The 23144-nt window shown below is 36.3% G+C and overlaps 2 protein-coding genes across 6 annotated transcripts in view; one reads left to right on the plus strand and one right to left on the minus strand.

Annotated features, from left to right (window-relative positions):
• Positions 1 to 23144, plus strand: part of LOC141438735 (polyamine-transporting ATPase 13A3-like) — a 426124-nt gene that overhangs the window by 378137 nt on the left and 24843 nt on the right. For 2 of the 5 annotated variants that reach the window (XM_074102666.1, XM_074102665.1), the window contains exon 2: positions 20100 to 20178. In XM_074102666.1, the coding sequence (XP_073958767.1) occupies positions 20131 to 20178 (48 nt within the window). In that variant the 5' untranslated portion in view covers positions 20100 to 20130. Of the gene's footprint in view, positions 1 to 925; positions 1089 to 20099; positions 20179 to 20542; positions 21265 to 23144 lie in introns of those variants that run through there. The other 3 variants (XM_074102664.1, XM_074102663.1, XM_074102662.1) reach the window with 3 other exon arrangements.
• Polr2L (DNA-directed RNA polymerases I, II, and III subunit Rpb10) lies at positions 16638 to 19936 on the minus strand. Its single transcript, XM_074102690.1, has 3 exons — positions 19618 to 19936; positions 19296 to 19404; positions 16638 to 18038 (listed from the first exon to the last, which is right to left on the minus strand). The coding sequence occupies exons 2-3, from the start codon at positions 19388 to 19390 to the stop codon at positions 17930 to 17932; spliced, it is 204 nt and encodes a 67-aa protein (XP_073958791.1). The 5' UTR covers positions 19391 to 19404; positions 19618 to 19936; the 3' UTR covers positions 16638 to 17929.

Raw genomic sequence — 23144 nt, forward strand, 5'->3', positions numbered from 1 at the left:
TTTACCGGATTGTTAATTGGCAGTGTTTAGCCCGAAACATGTCGAGCTACACTCGATGCGAGTTATCCGGTACCTACAATATCATTTATCACATATACCTTACCTACCTACCTATGTAAGTATGCACCTACCTACTTAAAATTTCAAACAAACAACAAAAAGGCAGTTAATCAATTTTAAGTAAACATTTTTCCGGTTTTATTCGATACCTACCTTATACCTACATACATAAACGGCATCAAGCACTAATGACAGCAAGTGCTCTTAGTCTTAGCTAATCTTGGGCTTTTGGTATTTTATGGCACACTTCTACTCTTATATTTATTTCAAATCAAACTAACTGTTTTGCCCGTGACTTCGTCTAGGAAAAAAACCTTTGTAAGCTTGCCCGCGGGAACTGTAGGTACAATTTTCAAGCATAAAAACTTCCCTATATATCCTTCCCCGGACTTAAAACTTATTGCATGATTGAGTAACAAACATCTTCACTAACTTTCTCATTTATAATATTGGTTGGATTCGTTAGGTTAGGTAGGTTACTTACATTAATGCGATAAACGCACATAACTTTACATTTTCCATGCCATGGCCATGTTCGTTGTGGTCTGGTGTCACCTGCATCCACCGCTTGCATATTTTTTAGTGAAAGGAAAAGCATGCGTTACCTTAAGCTACCGTCTCCTGGCATAAATGTTTTGTGATAATCGGTTATTTGTTGTTTCCGAATTACCTTTAGTTTTAGATATCACAAGTTTTTTTCCTGCTAAAACTTTAAACTGCTAGTTGTTTGCGTCACACTGGCAGGGTTTAACTTTATGCTAAAGCCTGCTTGCGTTTACGACTTCATGTAAATTATCGAAAGGTGCATGTTTCGTTATTATCTTTGGCTCACCTCGCTCTTTCGCTGGCTGTATGCGCGACGTGCGTCAGTGTCTCGCGGTCCGCCATACTGTCACTCCACGCGCCATTCTTTTCGACGCGGTTTTTTGGCGCGAAAAGTGTTTAAAGTGCAATCATCCAGTGAATACCATGTCAGTGAAGTGAAAAAAAAAGTTGAATATTTAGTTTTTATTTTATTTTTCTTTTCGGTAAGTCTTGTGAATAATTAAATATGTACTTGTAATTTATTTTTGTTTATTTTTTATTAAAATTTAATAAGTATGCTTTACTTATTTATTGTTGTTAAACGTAGTCAAGTTATCATTAGGTACTTAACTAATTTCTACAACAAAAAAAATTCCAGTTCAAAGAAGCGTAAAATTAAATTATCCATTCCATGCTGATAAAATAAACCCATTATTAACATTCACTTAGTTACGTATGCATGAAAAGTTTGCGATTTAAAATATTATTGAAACAAGTTAATACTGATGTCGGTGCAAAGGGAAGTGCGAAAAACATATCATTACGTATCTAATGCAGAAAGTAAATAAACTAACCAAATCAAGCCAGATTCTAATATTTAACTTCTTTAGAACTGTCGCATTCGCAAATAATATTAGCTCTTCTATTAACACAAATGAGATCAGCCATCTTATTCTTCCGGCTAAGACATATATGGCTAAAAATGGTCAAAAATACCTCGGCTATCACCACCTTAAAGCTTTGCACCTAGCTACCAAACATCCTGTATATCATCATCATCATCAATAAATTTAGTGAGGTAAAAGATATATCACAATGACATTAAGGCCCTGTCCGCACTGCGTTTTTTATCCGCGCGGTTTTTTTCTCGCAATTTTGTAACACTGAATCTTATACGTCGAGTATCCGCACTGGCGGGAAAAAATCGTAAAGAAATTGTATGTATAGCGCGGAATATACTTAATTCGCGCGAATAAATATCGCGCAGTAAAAATTTATTTATTTCATAAATTATTACTGTTTCCAAAATTTTATAGGTATTTAAATTGTAATTTTAATTTTAACTCACACGTTTTTATATTGACATTTGATTGTATTTTATTATTTGGCTTTGTTAGTTACGTATGGAATTTTCATGTTTTATGAATTTATATTATTTATTACATTGGAACATCTTAATTTTGTTATCCTTTTTTGTTATAATATTTTTTTTAATTTAATTCTAATTTGCCATTGTAATATTATTTTTGGCTGCCATTTTTAGGGTTCCGTAGCCGAAATGGCAAAAACGGAACCCTTATAGTTGCACCATGTCTGTCTGTCTGTCTGTCTGTCCGTCCGCGGCTTTTCTCAGGGACTATCAATGCTAGAAAGCTGTAATTTTGCACGAATATACCTATATGTAAACTATAACGACAAAATGGTACAATAAAAATAGAACTATGAACTAAGTATATCGAACTTAAGAATGAAATCCTTAGAAAAATATTACTTATTTTTTTCGTAATGGCTACGGAACCCTATTTCGGGCGTATCCGACACGCTCTTAGCCGGTTTTTTGTTTTCGATTACCTATTAAGTTCAAAGTATCCTAGTAACTATTATACATTTGTCGATTCTTTTGTGAATGACAAGTGTTTCTTCGGAAGGTAAAAAAAATATGTTTATCTATCTTTCAAGGTCAATGTACTTGTCATTATTCTAAATTCGAGTGTATTGTTTGCAGTAAATTTTCTCGCGTCCCCGCTATAGGTAGAGTCATTCATGATGACGCGTGCCGTAGTTCTTATTACAATGTCATAAAATGTCTAATTTTGACAAAATCACGCGTCTTCGTGGATGGCACTAGGTATAAGTATGTAGGTAATTTGCACGAACAATGTTCGACGAATGTTGTCGCAACTACCGAGAGCTAAAGGCCGCCGCTTTCAGTGCCCTTAGTGTAAGTTTTCGGTTACAAAATACGTCTCGATCGCGTTCGCGTTTAAGTCTCACTTTGTATGCAAACACGAACAGCGCCTCTAGCGGAACGTTTGCCATGTTCGTGTTTCTATGCAAATTGAGATATAGTCTTTAGTCTTTAGTCGCGATTTGTGATGAATTGTGATCAAAGAATATCTATCACTGTTTTTTATTATGTCTCAGTTGTACCAGGTAGACTAATATATTCTACTAATCTTACAAATGCGAAAGTTTATGTGTGTTTTGTAACACATATTCACGTTAAACTGCTGGATTAAGAGGAAATTTGGTACATACATAGGTACAATATTAGATAGACTAGGTATTTTAAACCAATATTCCCACGGGATGGGAATGATTGGGCAGGCGCGGTCCGAAGGGTCACAGGGGACACAGAGGACCCCCCCCCCAGAATCGTACACGTCAAATTGAAAACATCTTCTAAAAATTTACAAAATTAAAAAAAAACTATTTTATTTATTATTTTTAGTGGGCGCATTAGAATTCCGAAATATCAACTGCGAAGTTTTGAGGCATGAAACTTTGCTCGGGTGGTCGGGTGTTTTCACAAAATGATGAAATAAAAATGAAAATTGATTAAAAAAAAAACTAGTTAAAAATATGCCTACTCAAGCAGTGCACAGAAATTCTTAACTTGCATACTTAGAGCAAATTAAATACCAACAGAGGAACATAGTCGATAACTTTAATTTTAAATTTACACCAATGCTGAGTGGGGTCCACAGGGACCATGCACTTTATACTATTCGATGTTATTTTTATTTTTTTCCATCTAATGTGTTTTTATGTGTATCGAATATGTGTAATTAAATGTTTCTCTCTCTCTCTCTCTCTCTCTATTTTATTTGGCATATGGGCCGTTTACGTAACATTACGCGGAAGCTGAATGAACACAATGATAAAAAAAAATCGCCTGTAATATTGTCACACATCTCGGCAATGTTTTGTCAACAATTCTGCTATGTGGCTGTATAACGAATTCCCGCGGCGCATTGCGCTTTTGCAAATTAAAAACAAAACTCAATTGACGTGTGCGAATGTTATTGTAGAGGACCAAAACATTTTGGGCTAGCTACCCACAATAACTCAACAGTGCGTAGAGTAGACAAGATACAAATTGTGAATGATACGATAACGTATACGTGCATTTGCCCTATATCTTTCGCTTGTGATAGGTATGCATAATTCATCGAAATCGTTGGAGCCGTTTCCGAGATTCCTCGTTTAAAGATCTTAGATAAAATATAATATGTTTAAGTAAAAGTGCCAAAAAGCCTCATTTATGTACCTACATAAATAAATAGATAGGTATTGGATATTAAAATTCTAGTCTTTATATCCAATCGACATTCAGCTATTTAATAACTTGATAAACTTGTTGTAAATCTGAAATATCCGTAACCGTACCGTCAATTTAGATAATAGTTCTAACACAGCTCTCGTATCTCATTATCTAGGTTAGGTACCTACTCGTATCTTGGAACTCAAGTCTGCCGCAACTAATCTACTCTCAGATATTTCCCGAAACGTCACACGGTTCTTAAGATAACACTAACATTTTCATAGCAGCATTGAGCATCGTACACATTGCTCGAAGAACATATACTTAACAGTTGGGGGAGAAATTACCTCGATTGGCAAACACGAACAGGAAGACGAAGCGTTCTTAGGCCTCCCACTAGGTGGACTGACGGTATCGCGAGAGTTGGCGGACAACCGGTGAATGCAAGTGGTGCTGGCGAGTTATCGTTCATTTAAAAAGAAATGCGTTGCGTGCGGCATTACTTTCAGTTCTGATCACGGGGTCAAGGAAGTTAGTTGCAATAAAATACTAAAACGTAAGCGCTCAGGGTAGAAACATGAGAATTTTCACGCTTTTCCCCTGAACAACGTATATACATATCGTATATATATTATATGAAGATCGCGATGTAAGTTTTGGGATTTCCAATGAGAATCTATTGTAAAATCTGGTAGGTACCTTCTTAACTTCAACTTTCGGATTTTATGGTTCACGCATGCAAAGCCACAGGTAACAGCTGTATACTATCTATAATGAATATTGTTTTGTAAAACAGACGTATTATTTACGTAGATATTACCTACTTACAACCGGTTAAAAAACGTACTAGTTTTCTAACATTTGTTCAAATAAGAATAACCTATGTTATCATTTGCTTATCTGATAGTATCATTTCCAATGCCTCTCGTTTCGCTCTATAGACAACACAACAAAGTTAGGCCTTGATATATAACTATTAAAGTAAAGTCTCTTATTACTATTGCAGCTATTTGCAACAACAATGTCACTTTTTAATAGATCAACTGTCTCAGTAGACTTAGGATGTTTCACCACCCATTAATTATTTTTATCTGACGGATAAAATGTGACGCCGTCTCCGTCTATTCGAACCAGGGATGTAACGGATGTGGTTTTATCGGAGCCGAAAGCGGAACCAGATGTTTTCAATTTAGTTTATCGGAACCAGAAACGGAATCGGAACCGAAAATTGAACCGGAACCAGAATCGGAGCCTGAGTGATAGGTGGACGAGATGTTAAGGGTAGGTCTACTAAACCTGAGGGTTTATTGCGTAACGTTTTTGACACTCACGATCACAATCAAATGATAGTTTTCGCATACAAAAACTGTCATTTGATTGTGATCTCGAGTGTCACAAACGTTACGTGATTAGCCCTCTGCATGTTTTTGATGTCGCCACTCATGTCCAGTCGCCGCACTATAAGCATTGACATCCTCCCTCACTATAGGGTACCTCCCATAGACGTAAAGTGGGGGTGATTTTTTTTCTCATCCAACCCTATAGTGTGGAATATCGTTGGATAGGTCTTTTAACCATTAGGGGTTTGCTAAGACGATTTTTCGATGCAGTGATTTGTTTGCGAAATATTCAACTTTAAAGTGTAAGTTTTCATTAAAATCGAGCGTCCCCCCCCCCTCTACAATCTAAACCGGTGGGTGGGGTAAGTATATCAAACTTTCAAGGAAAACTATAAACGGCTAAGTTTGCTTGAGAATTATTAGTGGTTTAAGAGTAAATAGCAGCCTAAGGTATAAAATATACCTAAACTATGGAAGATTCCGTATAAAATACGAAATCCTTAGAAAAATATTACTTATTTTTTTCGTAATGGCTACGGAACCCTATTTCGGGCGTGTCCGACACGCTCTTGGCCGGTTTTTTTATTGAATAATTATCATTAAATTTAGATACAAATAATACTTACCCAGATTGTCACCCGACTTCGTCACGTCGTGAAATAGGGGCCAGGATAAGTAGGTACCTGTATGTGATATTTTACCTATTATCTATTCTGTGACTTTACTGAGCTGCATTTTATTTACATAACCATTATTTTTGTTGCTAAACGACCGGTCCAATACCGGTTTCCAAATGTTACGCAATGGTTTGTGTATTTTATAATAAATAAGATCGATAGTCTTAACTTTCACATTAGTGACTCATTGCATATCTTAGAGGTATCTTTACACGAGCAATTATTGTATATTTATTTATTTAAGTATGTAGGTAATAATTTCGGGGATCTGAGAAAGGGCTCTAATGATTTTGACGAAATTTGCTGCATGGTGTTTCGGGGCGAATAATCGTTCTAGCTTGGTTCTATCTATGGGAAAACGCGTGTTTTCGAGTCTTAGTGGTTTTTTAGGGTAAATTTTACGTGTAATAAGATCTGTTATATCGATAGCTTTGCCATCGGCGTGGAGGTCCAGTGGTATAGTGTTGGACTTGGATACTAAGGCCTAAGGTCATACTTACGTAGACTTAGTTTTAATAAATAAAAATAAATAAATATCACGGGACAATTCACACCAATTGACCTAGTCCCAAAGTAAGCTTTAAGTAGCAAAGCTTGTGTTATGGGTACTAAGCAACGGATAAATATAATTATATAGATAGATACATATTAAGCACCCAAGACCGGAGAACAAACATTCTTATTTTTCATACAAATATCTGCCCCGACACGGGAATCGAACCCGGGACCTCAAGCTTCGTAGTCAGGTTCTCTTACGTTTTTGTGGTATCCAATCGATTTGTCTTTTGTTCATTATAACATGTTTACATTTACTTACTTTTTGACCGTTGTACATTTTGATAATGAGGCATTTCGAACCATTGTATATATTAAGACATTTTTACCAAAATGATCTGTTATCGTACATTCTTACCTAATTCTTATATCTTTCCAACTAATAAATTTAAACACATGAGTCGTGACTTCTGAAAGTTGCGATTTACGACTTTCGACTGGTTGGACGGATCCCCGGTAGTCTAGTTGATATGACACCTCTGGCAAGTAAAGCCACAGGAATGCGGGCTCGAAAGTCGAATTCCATCCGGCGATCCGCAAATCTATTTCATTATAAAAATGGGAAAAAAAGCTTTGTAAGTGATCGGCAAAGTATTTGCATTTGCAATCATCTGGTATTTCATGTGTCCATTGGAGGTGGTGCTCGCCTGTAAGGTGACTTTCCATGCTCGTTTCCCTACTTCCCAAGTTCATTGTTTAACCTACACAGTTCCCCGTATCCGTGTATTAAAATCGTGTAGTATCCTGGTAAATGACCAAATCAATTAGACTACAAATATCGCGGGGCAATGACCACTATTGACCACAAACGTTTGTGGATACGAATAGTTGTTTCATTGTTTCATTAGAAAAGTTTAATTAGAAAACTATTAAGTTTCCAATGCACTTATATAATGGTTAGATAATCTACGTCCAATATATCGAAAATATATTTATCTACAAAAGTGACATCGAAAGATATAAACATCGAAGTCCAAAATATCGAAGTACAGAGTATCGAATATCCTATGTATGAACTATCACATACATACATACGCGTCAAACATATAACCCTCCTTTGCAGTCGGGTAAAAAGAGCATCGCCATTTGCAAATGACCTTAACCTGATGGTATGAATTGCATAGCGACCTGTAGCGACAATATATTCGCGATATATCATCCGAAAGGGAAGGGGGGGGCCCAAGGTCCCCCACCGGGACGTCCCCCCATTAGGCCCGTCTGGCGCGCGGTGGAAATATGTATACCCGTTTTCTTTGGCCGCTTTCTTAAAATAGAATAGTGAATGTATGTAATATTTCTGAGGTTTTTGGTGGAGTCAAACTAAATAAATGATCTCAGCCTATACACGTCTCACTCAGGACACAGGCCTCCCCTAAGAATGAGACTACATGGGCCGTAGTCCTCACGTGGGCCCAGCGTGAGTTAGGAACTTCGCAGTACTTCGCACACACCATTGAATTTCTTCGCTGGTTTGTGCAGGTTTACCTACGATATTTACCTTCACCGTAAAAGTCATGGTTCAAATGTAATTTCGCACATACTTAAATTCCGAAAAACTCAGCGGTGCGAGCCCAGGTTCTAACACCCACGATCCACCTACTTCAAGGGCCATAGGTAAAACCAATAAAAAAATCGAGCAGCTCAAATTTTAAAAGTTGAAACGATGCTCCTAAAAAAAAACTTACCGTAAATAGACTGTTTAGGGCAAAAGTTAGGAGAATTTCATCGCATGTTTATTCATTTATGATTTAACTCAGTGTGTGTATGTTTGTGATCATATATGTTATTTGGCTTTAGTATTTTTACTCGAAGAATAAGTATAAAGTGCAAAAAAATTATATAATGTACGTTTTTGAAAGCGACTGCTTGGGCTCGCGTAACTGATAAACACACACATGAACACATTAAAGTGTGCACAGACGGGTCTCGCACTGATATTGTAGTAAGTAATGGATGTTATGTTTATATTGGAGAGAAAGTTTATTTTACTTGGAGTCAGGTTACAAAATCGTGCCATACAAACATACTAATAATAAATTACTGGCAAATTCGCAATTCCAAGTTCATATCATAACGTCCTTTTCACTCTCCTATTAGTCACAATTAGCGTGAGGGTGACGGCACGATACGAGGTACGAATTGCTAACTTCGAAGTAAGACCAGTGGGGCTAATACTACGAAATTCAAAAATCGAAGTTCGTATCGTACCGGCTCTCTCACTCCCGTATAAATAATATAAGAGCGAACTGGACAGCAATATACGAAGTTCGAATTTTGCACTTTGTAGTATAGAGCCGAGCCAGGCTCAAGAGACAGGTCACTCAACCCCGGATGGCGAATCTGTTACTGTCTTGCTTACTTATATGTGACTGTACAAAATGTAAAATTTCCAGTTACTTTTATACATAGCTTGCTTTCTTGCCAAGTTAGAGCATTGCGAGCCTTGTGTTGAGCGTTTATTCTCACCTTGTGCGTTCCGGGGAAGTTTCACCAAGCAATTAAATGCTTGAAATTGGAATAGACTTTTCGCTGCAAAACTTTTTCACTAATAGACGTCTAACACACAAAATTGTTATCTGATGGATAGAGCTATTGTTTAAAAAAAAACCTAAGTTCCCAATCCACGGCCCAAGGCTTCTCTTCAAAGTCAAAGTCAAAATATCTTTATTCAATTTAGGCTATAACAAGCACTTATGAATGTCAAAAAAAATCTACCACCGGTTCGGAAAAACCTCTGTTGAGAAGAATCCGGCAAGAAACTCAACGAGGTATATTTTTTTTAAACAGATTGAAAAGTATACATCACAAGTATTTAACACAACTTTATTTTCAACACAGTACGCTAGCGGATCGGATTTATATATGTCATTAACTTGATATAATGTCTTCTTGACAATAGTTCTGAATTTTGTATCCGTTTCATTTATAATATTTTTTGGAATTTTATTATTAAAAACGTATGCAATTTCCCAGAAAAGACTTTTTGGTTTTCTGAGAGGCCTGTACCCAGCAGTGAGACGTATGTAGGCTGTGTGATGATGAAGATTAACATAATTATTGACGCACACATTTTCCGGCAGGCATTTAACAAAGCATTGTAAGGTACTGCCTATTATGCCTACCTACCTAAGTATGTTCTGCAAAATCTTTTCAGCCATACAATATCTACCTGAGCATGATGTCATGGACATTTTACTTACTGTTCCACCAAGACAATAAGCTCATGAATACGAATACCGTGCTTCTGGCTTGCATTTTCGTTAGGCAATCCCGACAATGAGAGAAGCACGTTAGGGTACGACTCAACCTGGCTTAGCCAGGGGTGGGATTTAGAATGATTCCATTGAGTAAATTTTCCTGTCTTCAGTATTGAGAGTAGGTACTTTTTAGAGTTCCATACCCATAGAATAGAGTAAAAACGGAAACCGTATTACTAAGACTTCGCTGTACGTCCGCCTGTCCGTCTGTCACCAGGCTGTATCTCATGAACCGTGATAGTAACACAGTTGAAATTTTCACAGATTATGTATAACTGTGGCCGCTATAACAACAAATACTAAAAACAGAATAAAAAAAATATTTAAGGAGGAATACTTACAATAAACGTGATTTTTTTGCCGTTTTTTGCTAATGTTTAAACATTGAATGTTGTATATATGGTACGGTCACCAGCACCAATATCTGACACAACAAGCGTGCATAATATCTGATACGACTCTATTTCTAGGGCCGGAAGGACGTGCCAGATATTTTTGCACGCTCCGCTGTGGCAGATATTAATGCTGGTGACTGTACGGAACCCTTCACGCGCGAGTCCGACTTGCACTTGGCCGGTTTTCTTCGTTCCTGAGCCATGGTCCTTGGCTTTTGGCCTCTTGGAGAGGCCCAGAGTTATTCTGAGCTCTCTCTCTCTCTCTCTCTCTGTGAGCTATAGTTATATAATATAGAAGTTTTTTGAACGACAGAATCTGGAATGCAGAAATTCGTCGAATAACTAATGTCACCGACATAGCTCGAAGCATATGCAAGTTGAAGTGGCGATGGGCCACATCGCTCGAAGAACAGATATGTTGGGGGAGAAGTCCTCGATTGGCGACCGCCCGCAAGACGAAGCGTTGGCAGACCTTCCCCTGTAGCACTGACAACATCGAGTTGTGGGCAACCGGTGGACGCAAGTGGCGAGCTGTTGTTCAATGTGGTGATCTAAGATACCCTTGTTCAGCAGTAGACGTCTTCTTCTATGATGACGACCATGACGATTTTCTCTTTAGGTGGCATGGCATGTAAGCCGTTTTACTTTTAAATTAAAGAAACATAGTTAAATAACTGTTCCACTAGGTTAATCCACTCGTAGATTATCGCTATCTATAGCAAACAAAGTGAAACAAAAACTATCCAACGTACTTCAAATGAGTGCACTCAATGACTGCTTGCTTTTACTTAGAAATGTATCATATTTATATTAAGGATAACCTTTATTTTAGTAACTATCCAAACAGATAACCGGGAGTTCGAACCCGGGCACAGTCTCTGTTTTTCTGAATTCATGTTTGAATTACTTTAGAATTCGACTCGAGCTCGGCGAAGGAAAAGGTCTGCAACATTCACACTGACTTCGAGTGGGAACCATAAGCTCAAGTCTGAAAGTATAAGTATAAAATTAAAAGCCTATGCTAATCCGAAATAGAGTTTTACTTTAAGTAAATTACAAACAAACAAATACTTACACAATGTTTTAATGTTTATATATTAAAGCGAGCTTTTTGCCTGCTTCGCCCGCGTGGAATTCGGTTATCGCGCGCGCGCGCTGTTGCCTCGAGAACTGTGCATTTTTCCGGAATAAAAAGTAGCCATTGTCACTCTCTGACCCATAAACTATCTCTATGCCAAAAATCACGTCGATCCATCGCTCCCATGACCATGACCCGCCGTGTCGACAAATACGGGACCGTACGTACCCTAACCACACCTTCATTTGCTATAATGATCACGTCCTAAGTTGACGCAATTTCAAACTTACTTAAAGACAGGCTACCATATGCAATCCTGCGCATGTGCATTGTGTAAGGACTTGCCCAGTCATCCTCACCAACTGACTTGTCATTATCATGCAAGTAGAACACGGGTTATTAGCTGTTAAATTGCTGCACGAAGCTTACACGTTTTAAAGAGTGATGTATGTTGTGGTGAAACAAGGATTGCAACTGGAAATAAATGTTAATGAAGTACCTAATGGTAACGGTTAGTGTAAGTTTTCGGCTACAAAATACGTCTCGATCGCGTTCGCGTTAAAATCTCAATTTATATGGAACCACGAACAGCGCCTCTAGCGGAACGTTTGCGATGTTCGTGTTTCCATTCAAATTGAGATTTTAACGCGAACGCGATCGAGAAGTATTTTGTAGCCGAAAACTTACACTAAGGGCACAGTACGGAAACGTATGAATGAACTAACGTTCGAACGCAGCGTCGCTGTTCGCGGCGAGCATTAAGGTTAATTGTAAAACAAGGACTTGTACCTACTGAAAACAGGGTAATCATGAGATTAATGATTTAAGTCATGCTTAACTGAAGTTTGACTTTAGGGTGACAAAGAAATTTCTTTGTCGACTTTCAGTTAAGGATTAGGTTTTGGAGTCTTTTTGTATTTTATATTTCAACCCCAAATTTTACCGTCACCTGTAAAATCCATATCGAAAATACAAACTGAAATATAGATAGATACACAGAAAAACCAGAAAAAGAGACCGAAGAGAAGAGAACATAGATGTCGCTGCTTAAGTGACTAAATAAGAAACAAACAAGCTGAGATATGTGGTGCATAGGAGAAATTCGTGTTTGTACTCCTGTCCAGTCACCACCGTGTAGGGGTATGGCACGCGGCACGGAATGCCGAGGACCTGGGTTCGATTCCCAGCGCTGGTCTCTTTTTCTGGTTTTACGTGTATCTATATTTCAGTTTGTATTTTCGATACATTCAGTTTAATTTGACAGATATTGTGCAACACAAACTATATGAGGACATCAGTCACATCGCAGCACCATTATTATCATCACCCATTGTGTTTTTATTCCTCCTTTACCTGACGTGTCACCACATACTTATTTAAGTACCGTAACGTGTAAATGCTCAATTTCCTTGCTTTTACATCAAATGATTTAGTTATATTGTTACAGGAACTGTAAACTCAGGCTCGGTCACGCCCAGCAGGCATAATAGCGAAGGTTGAAGTGCTATAGCTGTTCGTGACCGGAACGGCCGTATTGATAGGCCCAGAGTCACAATAACCGATCTTATTACAAGCATTTTAATTGCGATGTTCGTGTGTATGTACCTACTTATTAGTACCTACCTATGTAAAAATTGTCTTCAAATTTTGTTTTATTCAACTCCTAATTATCAGAATGCCTAGAGATGTGGTACAGTGGCCATTGTCCCATTATCATCATCAGGGGCCAGGCCTTCTCTCTGAATAAGAGGGCTTGGGCCGTAGTTCCCATGCGGGCCTAATGGAGATTGGGATTGCGGATTGGGTGCACTGGCAATCGCAATCGTTTATAGCATTTCTTTCGGTCACATGGTGTAGGATGAGCGTATAAAGAGATGGTGAATGCGATCACGAGCGCCCGCGGGTTAGGCAATACGGCCTCAGATATATATCCCCCAGATATCAGATCTCAGATGTATATATAGATCCTCCTCATCGGTTTAGAATAAAACTTATTCTATAAATTAAGACGCCTATTATGGGCTATGGAGAGAGCATGCTTGGAGTTTCTTTGCGCGATAGAATCCGGTATACGGAAATTCTTCGAAGAACTAAAGTCACCGACATAGCTGGAAAAATATGCAAGTTGAAGTGGCAATGGGCGGGCCACATATTATCGCTCGAAGAACAGATAATCGTTGGGGGAGAAAAGTCTTCAATTCTTGTAATTCGTATGGTTACTGGTTATCAAGGGCGGATCCAGAACTCTGGGCTGAGTCTGTGGGTGAATATTTTGAGCTGTGGGTGAAAAGTTTCAAATTCAGAAGTGGATAATATCTTTGCAATCTAGCTAATCAAAGTCAAAGTCAAAATATCTTTAATCTTCTTTTTTAATATATAAAAATGAATCCCTGTTATCTCTTGGTCACGGCATCACGCGTGAACGGCTGGACCGATTTCGCTAATTCTTTTTTTGTTGTGTTTGCTATTGTCAGGAGAATGTTGTTATAAAAGATTAAGAAAATTAAAAAAAAAAAAACTACACCGGGGGCGAAGCCGCAGGTACTAGCTAGTAATATATACGTCACACATAGGTATACATATATTGTTCTAAAAATCGAGATACCGGAAATTCAACGTCATCCATAAATTATGAAAGTAACGTCTATCTGTCTGGTTGTTACCTTTAGATGGAGTTTGACACGTGCTAGTTTGAGACCCTGGGAAAGGATGTAGGATAGGTTTTATCCCGGAAAATTTTATAATTTCTGCGGGACAGTGACAAACAAATCCTTGGCTGACGAAGTCGCTGGGGTGTTGTATTTATGTTTGCTTATCTGTGTGGGGACTCTGTGGTTGAGCCGAAATAAAGATGGTGATTTGTTTCATGTGCAAAAGCTAGTTTTTATTAAGAAAAACCCTAACACAACAGCGGGTACCAGCTGTTTTACATGAATTGCCGTAGATACTTACTTCCGACAATTTAAAACAACTTATCTAAATAAAAAAACGTTAGGTACGAGTACTTTACTTATAACAAGTCACTGGGGTTAACATGCGCACTGTTCAGCACACGCACGAAGCAGTGAACAAATTACATGATTAATACAACCTTCAAGATGTAACTGGCATCATCATCATCATCATCCCAGCCTATAGGTACAGGGTGAAAACTTGAGATGGGCAGCAATACTGGGTTAAGACACTCTTTAGTTAAAATGTTCAGTTTTTAGTTATGTACATACTGTTTAATTTTCTTTAAGCATAATAGAATCATATTCGTAAAAAAACAACATGCGAAAGTTTCACTTTGCAAATTAGTACCCTACGAACTGTATGGAAAAAGCTTTCTTTGATTTGTGGGTGTTCTAGTAGGTACTCTAACCTTAGTTGGTCTCAAAGTGTTTTAATCCTTGATAGAAATGGGACCGATTGGCATTTAAAAAAAAAAGATCAAATCTGTCGATTTTCTCGCTGACTGTACATTAAATCAAAAATCTGTGAATGTCGATTGTCATCACTCAAAAAGTTAGGTCTCCTAAGAGCATTTTCGCGTAGCAGCAAGGGATCTAGTAGCTGCCCCATCTCAACTTTCCACCCTGTATATGTCCCACTGCTGGGCACAGACCTCCTGTCAGAATGAGATTGGGAACACACACACATCATTGAATTGCTTCGCAGGTTTGTACAAGTTTCCTCACGATGTTTTCCTTCACCGTAAAACTCGTGATAAATTACAAACGTAATTTCGCAAATGAATTTCGAAATACTCAGACTGGCTGGCCTTCTGAAAAACAGCTGCAGGCCGGTCATAATAATTAATAACACTACTTAGATACTTAAGCAGACATTGCAAAAATCGCCAACTAACGGCTAGTTCTGATTTTTAACCACCGACGCAAGAAGAGGGGTGAAGTTTGACCACTATGTGTGTCTGTCGGTCTGTGGCACCGTAGATCTTTAACGGGTGACCCGATATGAATGCGGTTTTTTTTATTTGAAATCAGGCTATGGTTGGTTCTTTCTTAGACATGCTTCATCAAAAACGGTTCAGCCGGTTGAGATATTGAACTTTGAAGTGACAAAGTCGGGGGTTTTTCGACTTTTTCAATATACTGTGAGGAACACGTTACTGCCAGTGGCCATCATCAGGTTTTAACTACTTTGCGGAGGCCCATATCCATTGATATCATGAATCAATGAACTAAAACAGTTTGTTAGATTTTAGACTCCTACAGGTACGAATGTCAGTGTTATAGAATACTTACACTAAAGAGCGACAAAGTGACTAATTGGAGTCACTTAGAGAGTTATATTATTTATTTATTTTCATTGTTTGTTGTGTTGTTTTTTTATGGTTATTAATGCGAATATTATACAGAAAATGATTAGGTATTTATAGTTTTACGTGGGAATCATGTTTCTCTTAAAGAAGGTTACTTAGGTAACTGTCCTCAATTCCGTTTATCCTCATTTCTCAAGGCTCACAACTTTTCTTGCAGTTGAATATAAAACATTAACGCCCGATAAGGATTATTTGCAAGGATTTCTTTGTGGATCATGTATCAGCCAAATAAGTGGTTTATCAATTTGTAAACAAGTTACTATCAAAGGAATAGATCGCTAAAGTCGAACCTTCAAATTGACAGACACGTCTATTGGCATTATTGTTTTACGACATGCATTCGATTATCAACTTTAGGGTGGTAGACCACATATTTGGCTGATGGTACCTACATACATTTATTTTTGTGACTCTGAGGTGAGTAAATAGGTAGTATCGACTTTAGGTAAGGCACGCAGTCTGTTGGAAATATTCGTGGTAGTTCCTTTGGCTGTTTTTTTGGGTGTTGTTGGAAGGATCCAAGGAACTATTGCGTTTTTATTTTCGCACTAGTTCCTTCTCAAGAGATGAAGGAAGAACTGTTTATTTTTTCGCTTTTGTCCCTTTCGCAGTAGCATCTTCAGTTTTTGCAAAGGAACAAGGGCGAAAAAAGAAACGCAGTTCTTCCTTCATCTGTGATGAAGGCACAGGCACTATCAGTATAAAAAAAACGCATTAGTACCTTCGAAGCAACAACCAATGGAACTACCGCGAATAATCCGTCTGTTTTATGTATAAATTCACGTCGAATATTATAGTCACCATGTTGGAAAAAGTTAAAACACTTCAGCTCTAGTTAAAAATTTGCTCTAGAAATACGCATAGATAAATAAAACAAACACATATAAACCTTATCTTTATTTTCTTACAACTCACTGCAGTCACAGTGTCTTTACTGTTTTTTACTTCAACAATACAATCCAGTTCTTAATTAAATTTAGATTCTTTTCATTCTCTTTACTGTGCTGTTTCGCGTTACTGCCAATGTATACCTTACTTTGCTAATTTACTTGATACCTAACATAGCAGTAGCCGTTGAAGTGGCAGATAGAGCAGAATTTTCCCATAAAATGAAATTAAACCATTACTAGATGAAGCCAATTTCTCTAACTATTATAGGAAAGAGCAGCACTTGAGAATATTTATAACTTACACGTGTGTAGTCAGCAGCAGAAGTGGATGCGCAGTTATATGGAGCTGAAAATGCTCTACACATTACCTACTCTTCCTAAAGTAATGTAGCGACTCCTGGCGCTATCTAGTGAGTAAAAATAGAAACTCCAACATCCCGCATCGCGCTATCAAAGTTTTACAACTCGACGCATAAATACAAATGTATGAATGTAGCGAAAAGGCCTGTGTAAAAATCGATCTTGTATCAATGTGACTTTGACATGGGAAAAACTTTTCCCAGTTTAACTCTCGGTAATTTTGAGTTCATCACCGCTCGCCCACTTTTGCTACTGACTGTACTTCCGTGGTTCTTGATTCTTTAACATAGCCATAGCATAATACAATTGCCTAATTCTGAACATCTTTATAACATCTTTATTCTTACAATAGTGTTACTTAAATTAAAATATCCTTATTTCTTTGGAACACCATCAACCTCCAAAATTTTACAAAAAATTAATAAAACTGTCAAATTTATCTCTGGCATGGCTGTGTGTGTGTGACATTGGCGTACATTGGTTCAATTCCAGGCAGAGTAGGCAGGTAGTTTGCGCACACAGCACACCACGCCCCTCCCTCCACAGCAGGGTAGGCCGCTAAAATACCCAGCCTATTCAATGCACGCCACTGGAAACACTCGGGCACTCGGGTAGCGCGGCTGATGTGCCAAAGGAAACTTTCCAAAATTGCGGAATATTTCATATAGGAAAATTTTGGAAACTTCTCACAATTTTGTATGGGGATTGACACTTTCCGCTTCTAAAATTTAAATTTCCTATATTTCTTGTGAAAATTTCCGGAAATTTCCGAGAACTTTTCCAACTTTTTGGAAACTTTCCGCAACTTGCACATCAGTACACGCCACTGTGTGTGGAGGCAACATGTAGGTGAGAGATTGTAACTGAGAACTTAGGCGTGCTGGCGATGTTCCAAAGGATCTACAAAGCTAATGGAATTATATCTTATTTCTCTAATGGTGCATAATTGAGGAGTTTCTCAATCAGGTCGACATGCCCCAGCAGCATCCGACGGCAACAGTACCTCTTGAGGCCCAAGGCGTCTAGAGCGTCACTGAAACAAATTGACGAAATTAAAGGCATTGTTTTAAAAGATATTTATTTAGTTTTGAGTTTATTACTTTCAAGAGAATGTGTTATAATTTCATAATAGCAACAGCTTCTAATATCAATAATATTTCATGGTGACTGTATATTTTTTTACGTATTTATATGTATTATTGCACAATAATATGTTTTGGTTTCATAATTTGATGAATAGTCTAGCTAGAGGTGCCCAAATTTTATGTCACAGCCACTTCCTTTGCAGGTTGTAATTGTTTTGCAAAACCCTTGAAGAAGAACATTTAATTACAATAAAACTTGTCCTAAGTCATGATTTAAAATGAACAGTCCTAGGCATAAATAAATATCTATACAGCTATAGCTTCAAATATGTGCATGCATCGACCATATGGTTAGTGGCATAAAAGTGTATACATTTTTGGCATCTTGGTAACATAAATATATTTATGACCTTGACTGTACAATGTTTTTATTGGCATAGTAAGCTAAAAATATCAACATAGAAAATGCTAATGTATAACAAAGTCAGTGGTTCAGTAGCAAAAACAAACATTTTGTTTAATATTTCATGCACAAATATTATGGATACCATAATAACAGCAAGAACTGTTCTGTTTTTGGTTTCCAACACTAAACAAGTGTATTATAGAATTACAAGCTTTAATTATTACAATAGGCAAACAAGTCACTCACATTATACATGTTGGGGGGGTGTATGTTAAGTATGACCATCATTTTTGTTCTTTATTTTTTCTAAAGCAAAGACTTTTTGTTGACTATTTGTTAATTGTACTTGCATTGTTATCTGCACTATGTTAGTATGGTATGACATCCATACCAAACTTTAAATTAATCTAATCACTAGAACTGAGTCAAATTGAGAAATATTGTAAGTTAAATAAAAATTTGTCAAAGCAAGACAGATTGAACATAATTTAACATGAGATTACCATAGCACAAGTTTAAATGAAATCAAGATTTTCTAAAAATGCTGTAACTGTTGTGGGCATCTTTCTTGAATAAGTTATTTATTTAAAGAGTTGAAGAATCTTTGTCCATGATGAAAAGATATTCAAAAATATTTAAGTAACAATTGTAATTTTTTAAATGTTTGTTTTATTGATAAATAAATATTTTAATAAATTTCACATACATAGCGATTGAAAGATATAACAAAACCATTTTCATCCATATTTTTAGAATAACTTATGTATGTCTAATAGACTATGTTATTTATACAACTTACCCCTCCGTGTATTCAGCCTGCAGGAGTCCCAGATATGCTTCCCATTTGTTGCCAATAACCTTCCCGCACGTAAAACAACGGACTGGGATAATCATCGTGTTCTGCGAAGCTAGGAACAATAATGTAAATCAAAACATGTTTAAGCATTTTCAGATATTGGATATTAATAGCTACTATTACATACGCTTACCACAGGCGTATGTTTAGAACGACTTCACAAGAAATCTTGTGAAAACAATTTCAACACCAGTTTAATTTATAGGTTATGCTACCACAACAATATATTGATGAGTATGAGTATATTATTGACTAGAATACTAACCTGTATAATTATATCGCTAGAGTACTAGTAAAAGTAGCCACTGAAAACTATTTTAAATCGACATAAAGAAAAGATGTGATTCAAAACAAACACGTTCAGTCACCCAATGACAGAGACTGACAACTGTAGTCTTTGACTGACACTGACACTGACTAGTCTGCAGGGCTAGGTACTAGCTATAATAATAATACTACGAAACTCGAAACACGAAGTTCGTTCGTATCGTACCATTCCTCTCGCTCTCGTATTAAATAGTTTAAGTGTCAGAGGGACCGCACGACACGAACTTCGAGTTTGGAGTTTCGTAGTAGCCCTGCTGTATTGTTTGTGAATTTGGCAGACGCGTGCGTGCGTGCTTGTCATGTGAAGGTGACGTTTGAGATTGGAGCTATTTAAGTCACAGGAAAACACGACTTCGTTAATATTAAATTTACAAATTCCTTTTTTCAGTTATCCTATTAATATTTTTAATTTTGTTGCAGGTGCAATCGGTGTAATAAATTTAAAAGCACGATGACGTTGAGCATGGAACAACACCTTACAACAGATGACAGGCAAATGGTAATGTCTTAGATAATGATAATTACGATGGATAATTATCTAAGGGTAATGTTATTGTAACTGTTTTAAAATTACATAATCATTAAAAAAAATCGTCGCAAATTACAGTCAATATAACAATGCATTTAATTAATAATTATTATGACTTTGTAATTAACAAATTTTGTGTAAATAAAAAAAATCGTAGCAAAACAATTATTCTAAGTAAAATAAAAAAAATTAAACACTCGAGTAACTTTCTGTTACATCATTAAAGTAAAAAAAAATAATACAAAAGAAGAGACTGTATAGTCTTTCATTCAGTAGCCTTTCCCATGAGACAAATTAAAAAAAACTGTTTGTCACACTTGTTGTCATTGCCACACTGACAGTTTCGTTCCGTTCACATATGTTCACGAACATAATTTGAAAGATAAAATAATTTAGAAAATGGATTTATAAATTAGTCACCATTTAATATTCAGTTTAAAAAATGACACGTTAACCTTGAAGTAAAACACCATTCTTGCTCTATTTGTGTGACTGTATCTTGGAGAAATAACCAATGTTTTCAAGGTTTTCTCGGAAGTTCTTTGTTGTTTACAAAATCCGTTTACGTAAATCTTATTACTTAACAGAAAAATATTTGTGATTAGCTTTGAGTGGCTCCAATAATACGCTGCATTTATTGTGTGGTGATCGCAGTCATAAAAATACGCACATAGTGCCACAATGGCTATTGTTTTGTACTTAGTAATGTTTTGGGTAGAGGATTGTAAATTGAGGATGTTTTCCGGCAGCTGTTTGTGCACTACTTTATCAAAGTAATCGATCTCTGGAGCATTTATAATAATAAATGCAATTGTTAAATTGAGGATGTTTTCCGGCAGCTGCTTGTGCACTACTTTATCAAAGTAATTGATCTCTGGAGCATTTATAATAACAAATGCAATAGCTTTAAAACATTTTGAAACATATTTAACAATGGATTCTGAAGATGATATTCACCCACTCATTGATGATGAGATAGTGTATCCTGAAATTTCAAGAGATCTTTATCTGGAATTAAATACACAGGAAATTCACACAGATCCCGAATATGAGCAGGTATCTATTTCTATATTATTATAAAAGAAACATAACGCTTTCTGAAGGTTTTAGGTATAAATAATTATTATGTTATGTTAAATTATTTCAGTGCCTTATTTTCTTATCGATTTTTAACCCCCAATGTATTTCATTCTTTCTGTGATTAAAATTTAAAAAACTCAAGACATGCAATTCTATATTTTTAGTTTTATATTGAATTCCGAATTCCACATTTCTGATTTAATGCTATTTTTCACCCAATCAGGTAATAATTTGTGGGACCTAAACTATTTTGTGTCTTTCCCAGTCATAAATCTGGGACCCTAGTGAAAAAGGGGTTTAAGTCTGCAGAAATTACACAGCTATTTTCTATTTATGGGTTGAAGTCGAAATCAGCTGTTCAACTTCTGCAGAATTAACCGCTGTTTGGGTTTAGCCAAAGAAATTAAAGATTCAACTAAAATACTAAACAAATTTATTGTATTAAAAACACTTAGATAATCTAGTTAAACCTAAAATGATGGTTAATGATTATGAGTACATGCTTATTTGCATTATTGCGAGCTGAAGTGGAATTAAAATTAAAGCATTATACAAATAAAATAATACCTAACTAAGTAAATGAGGTCAACGTGAAATTGCTTAGTTGTCTAAATGTTTGCTCGTACAACCCCTTTTTCACTAGGGCCGAAATTACCTCCCTCCATTCCAAATTGAATCCAAATCAGTTCATCAATATAATCATGAAGCGTTAACTGACAGACAGAAATACTTTCACATGTATAATATCAATATGGACATTGGTTTATCTGGTAACCAAACATTTACACATATACCTAAACTTTCAGGAAGATGAATTATATTCCTGTAGCTAATCTATTTGAATTATATATATTTCCTGTCCACTGCCTGCTTTATCTCCGGGTAATAACATAATGATGACTTCATATTACACTGAAGTTTCACAATTGATAGTACCTATATTAAAAAAATAATAACTAGAAACAAAGACACATTCATAATTAAACTTTGTCATGTAGGAGTAAGGTCCAAAATAAAACTAGAGTTATGATTGGCCTACCACAGGCCTGTTGGTTTTCCTATTAAGCTTATCTAAATGATACTTAAACAGTGTTGTGAGTTCACAGAACAGAGTAACTACTATTTGAATTTGAATTTATTTGATAAGAATACAGTATTCAAACGGATGTTATTATTGTTTGTCCAGTACTCAGTCATGTATTCAGCCCACATACAGGCGTGCAAATATTTAGATTAAAATTGAGAATTATTTACATCAAATAAAAATTAGCATGTCAAAAATAATGAAAATAATAAAAAAATATACAAATTATCTAATTTTACATGCCACGAGAAAATGTTTCATGCTATAAAAACATTCGTCAAAATGGTTAGAGATGGGTCGAACATGGGTTTCACCGAATACGAATATTCGGCCGAATATTCTGATTCCTAAGTAGAAATTGGAAATATGATTCACTTTTAATTTTTTAAATGTTGTAATTTAACAAATTTAATTTAACTTTTGAATATACCAAAAAGCTTTCTTAATTTCTCACAATAAAGACCTGATTGATTAAATTAACATATTATTTTATTATAAAGATCTTACTTATATTTTGATTTTGATTAATAACCATCTTTTTTATCTGCTGTTATTGGAAATAAACCTACAGTGTCAACAAAAACATAAAGCCTCACTGTACAATCAGCCAAATAAGTGGTCTATCAATTTTCGAACAAATTCCTATCAAATGAATATGTTGCTAAAGTCGAACTTTCAAGTTGACAGACACGTCTATTGCCATTATTGTTTTATGACATGCAAACGATTATCAACTTTAAGGTGGTAGACCACATATTTGGCTGATGGTACC

The sequence above is a fragment of the Choristoneura fumiferana genome, chromosome 19, assembly GCF_025370935.1.
Source record: "Choristoneura fumiferana chromosome 19, NRCan_CFum_1, whole genome shotgun sequence".
In the NCBI taxonomy this organism is placed as follows: domain Eukaryota; kingdom Metazoa; phylum Arthropoda; class Insecta; order Lepidoptera; family Tortricidae; genus Choristoneura; species Choristoneura fumiferana.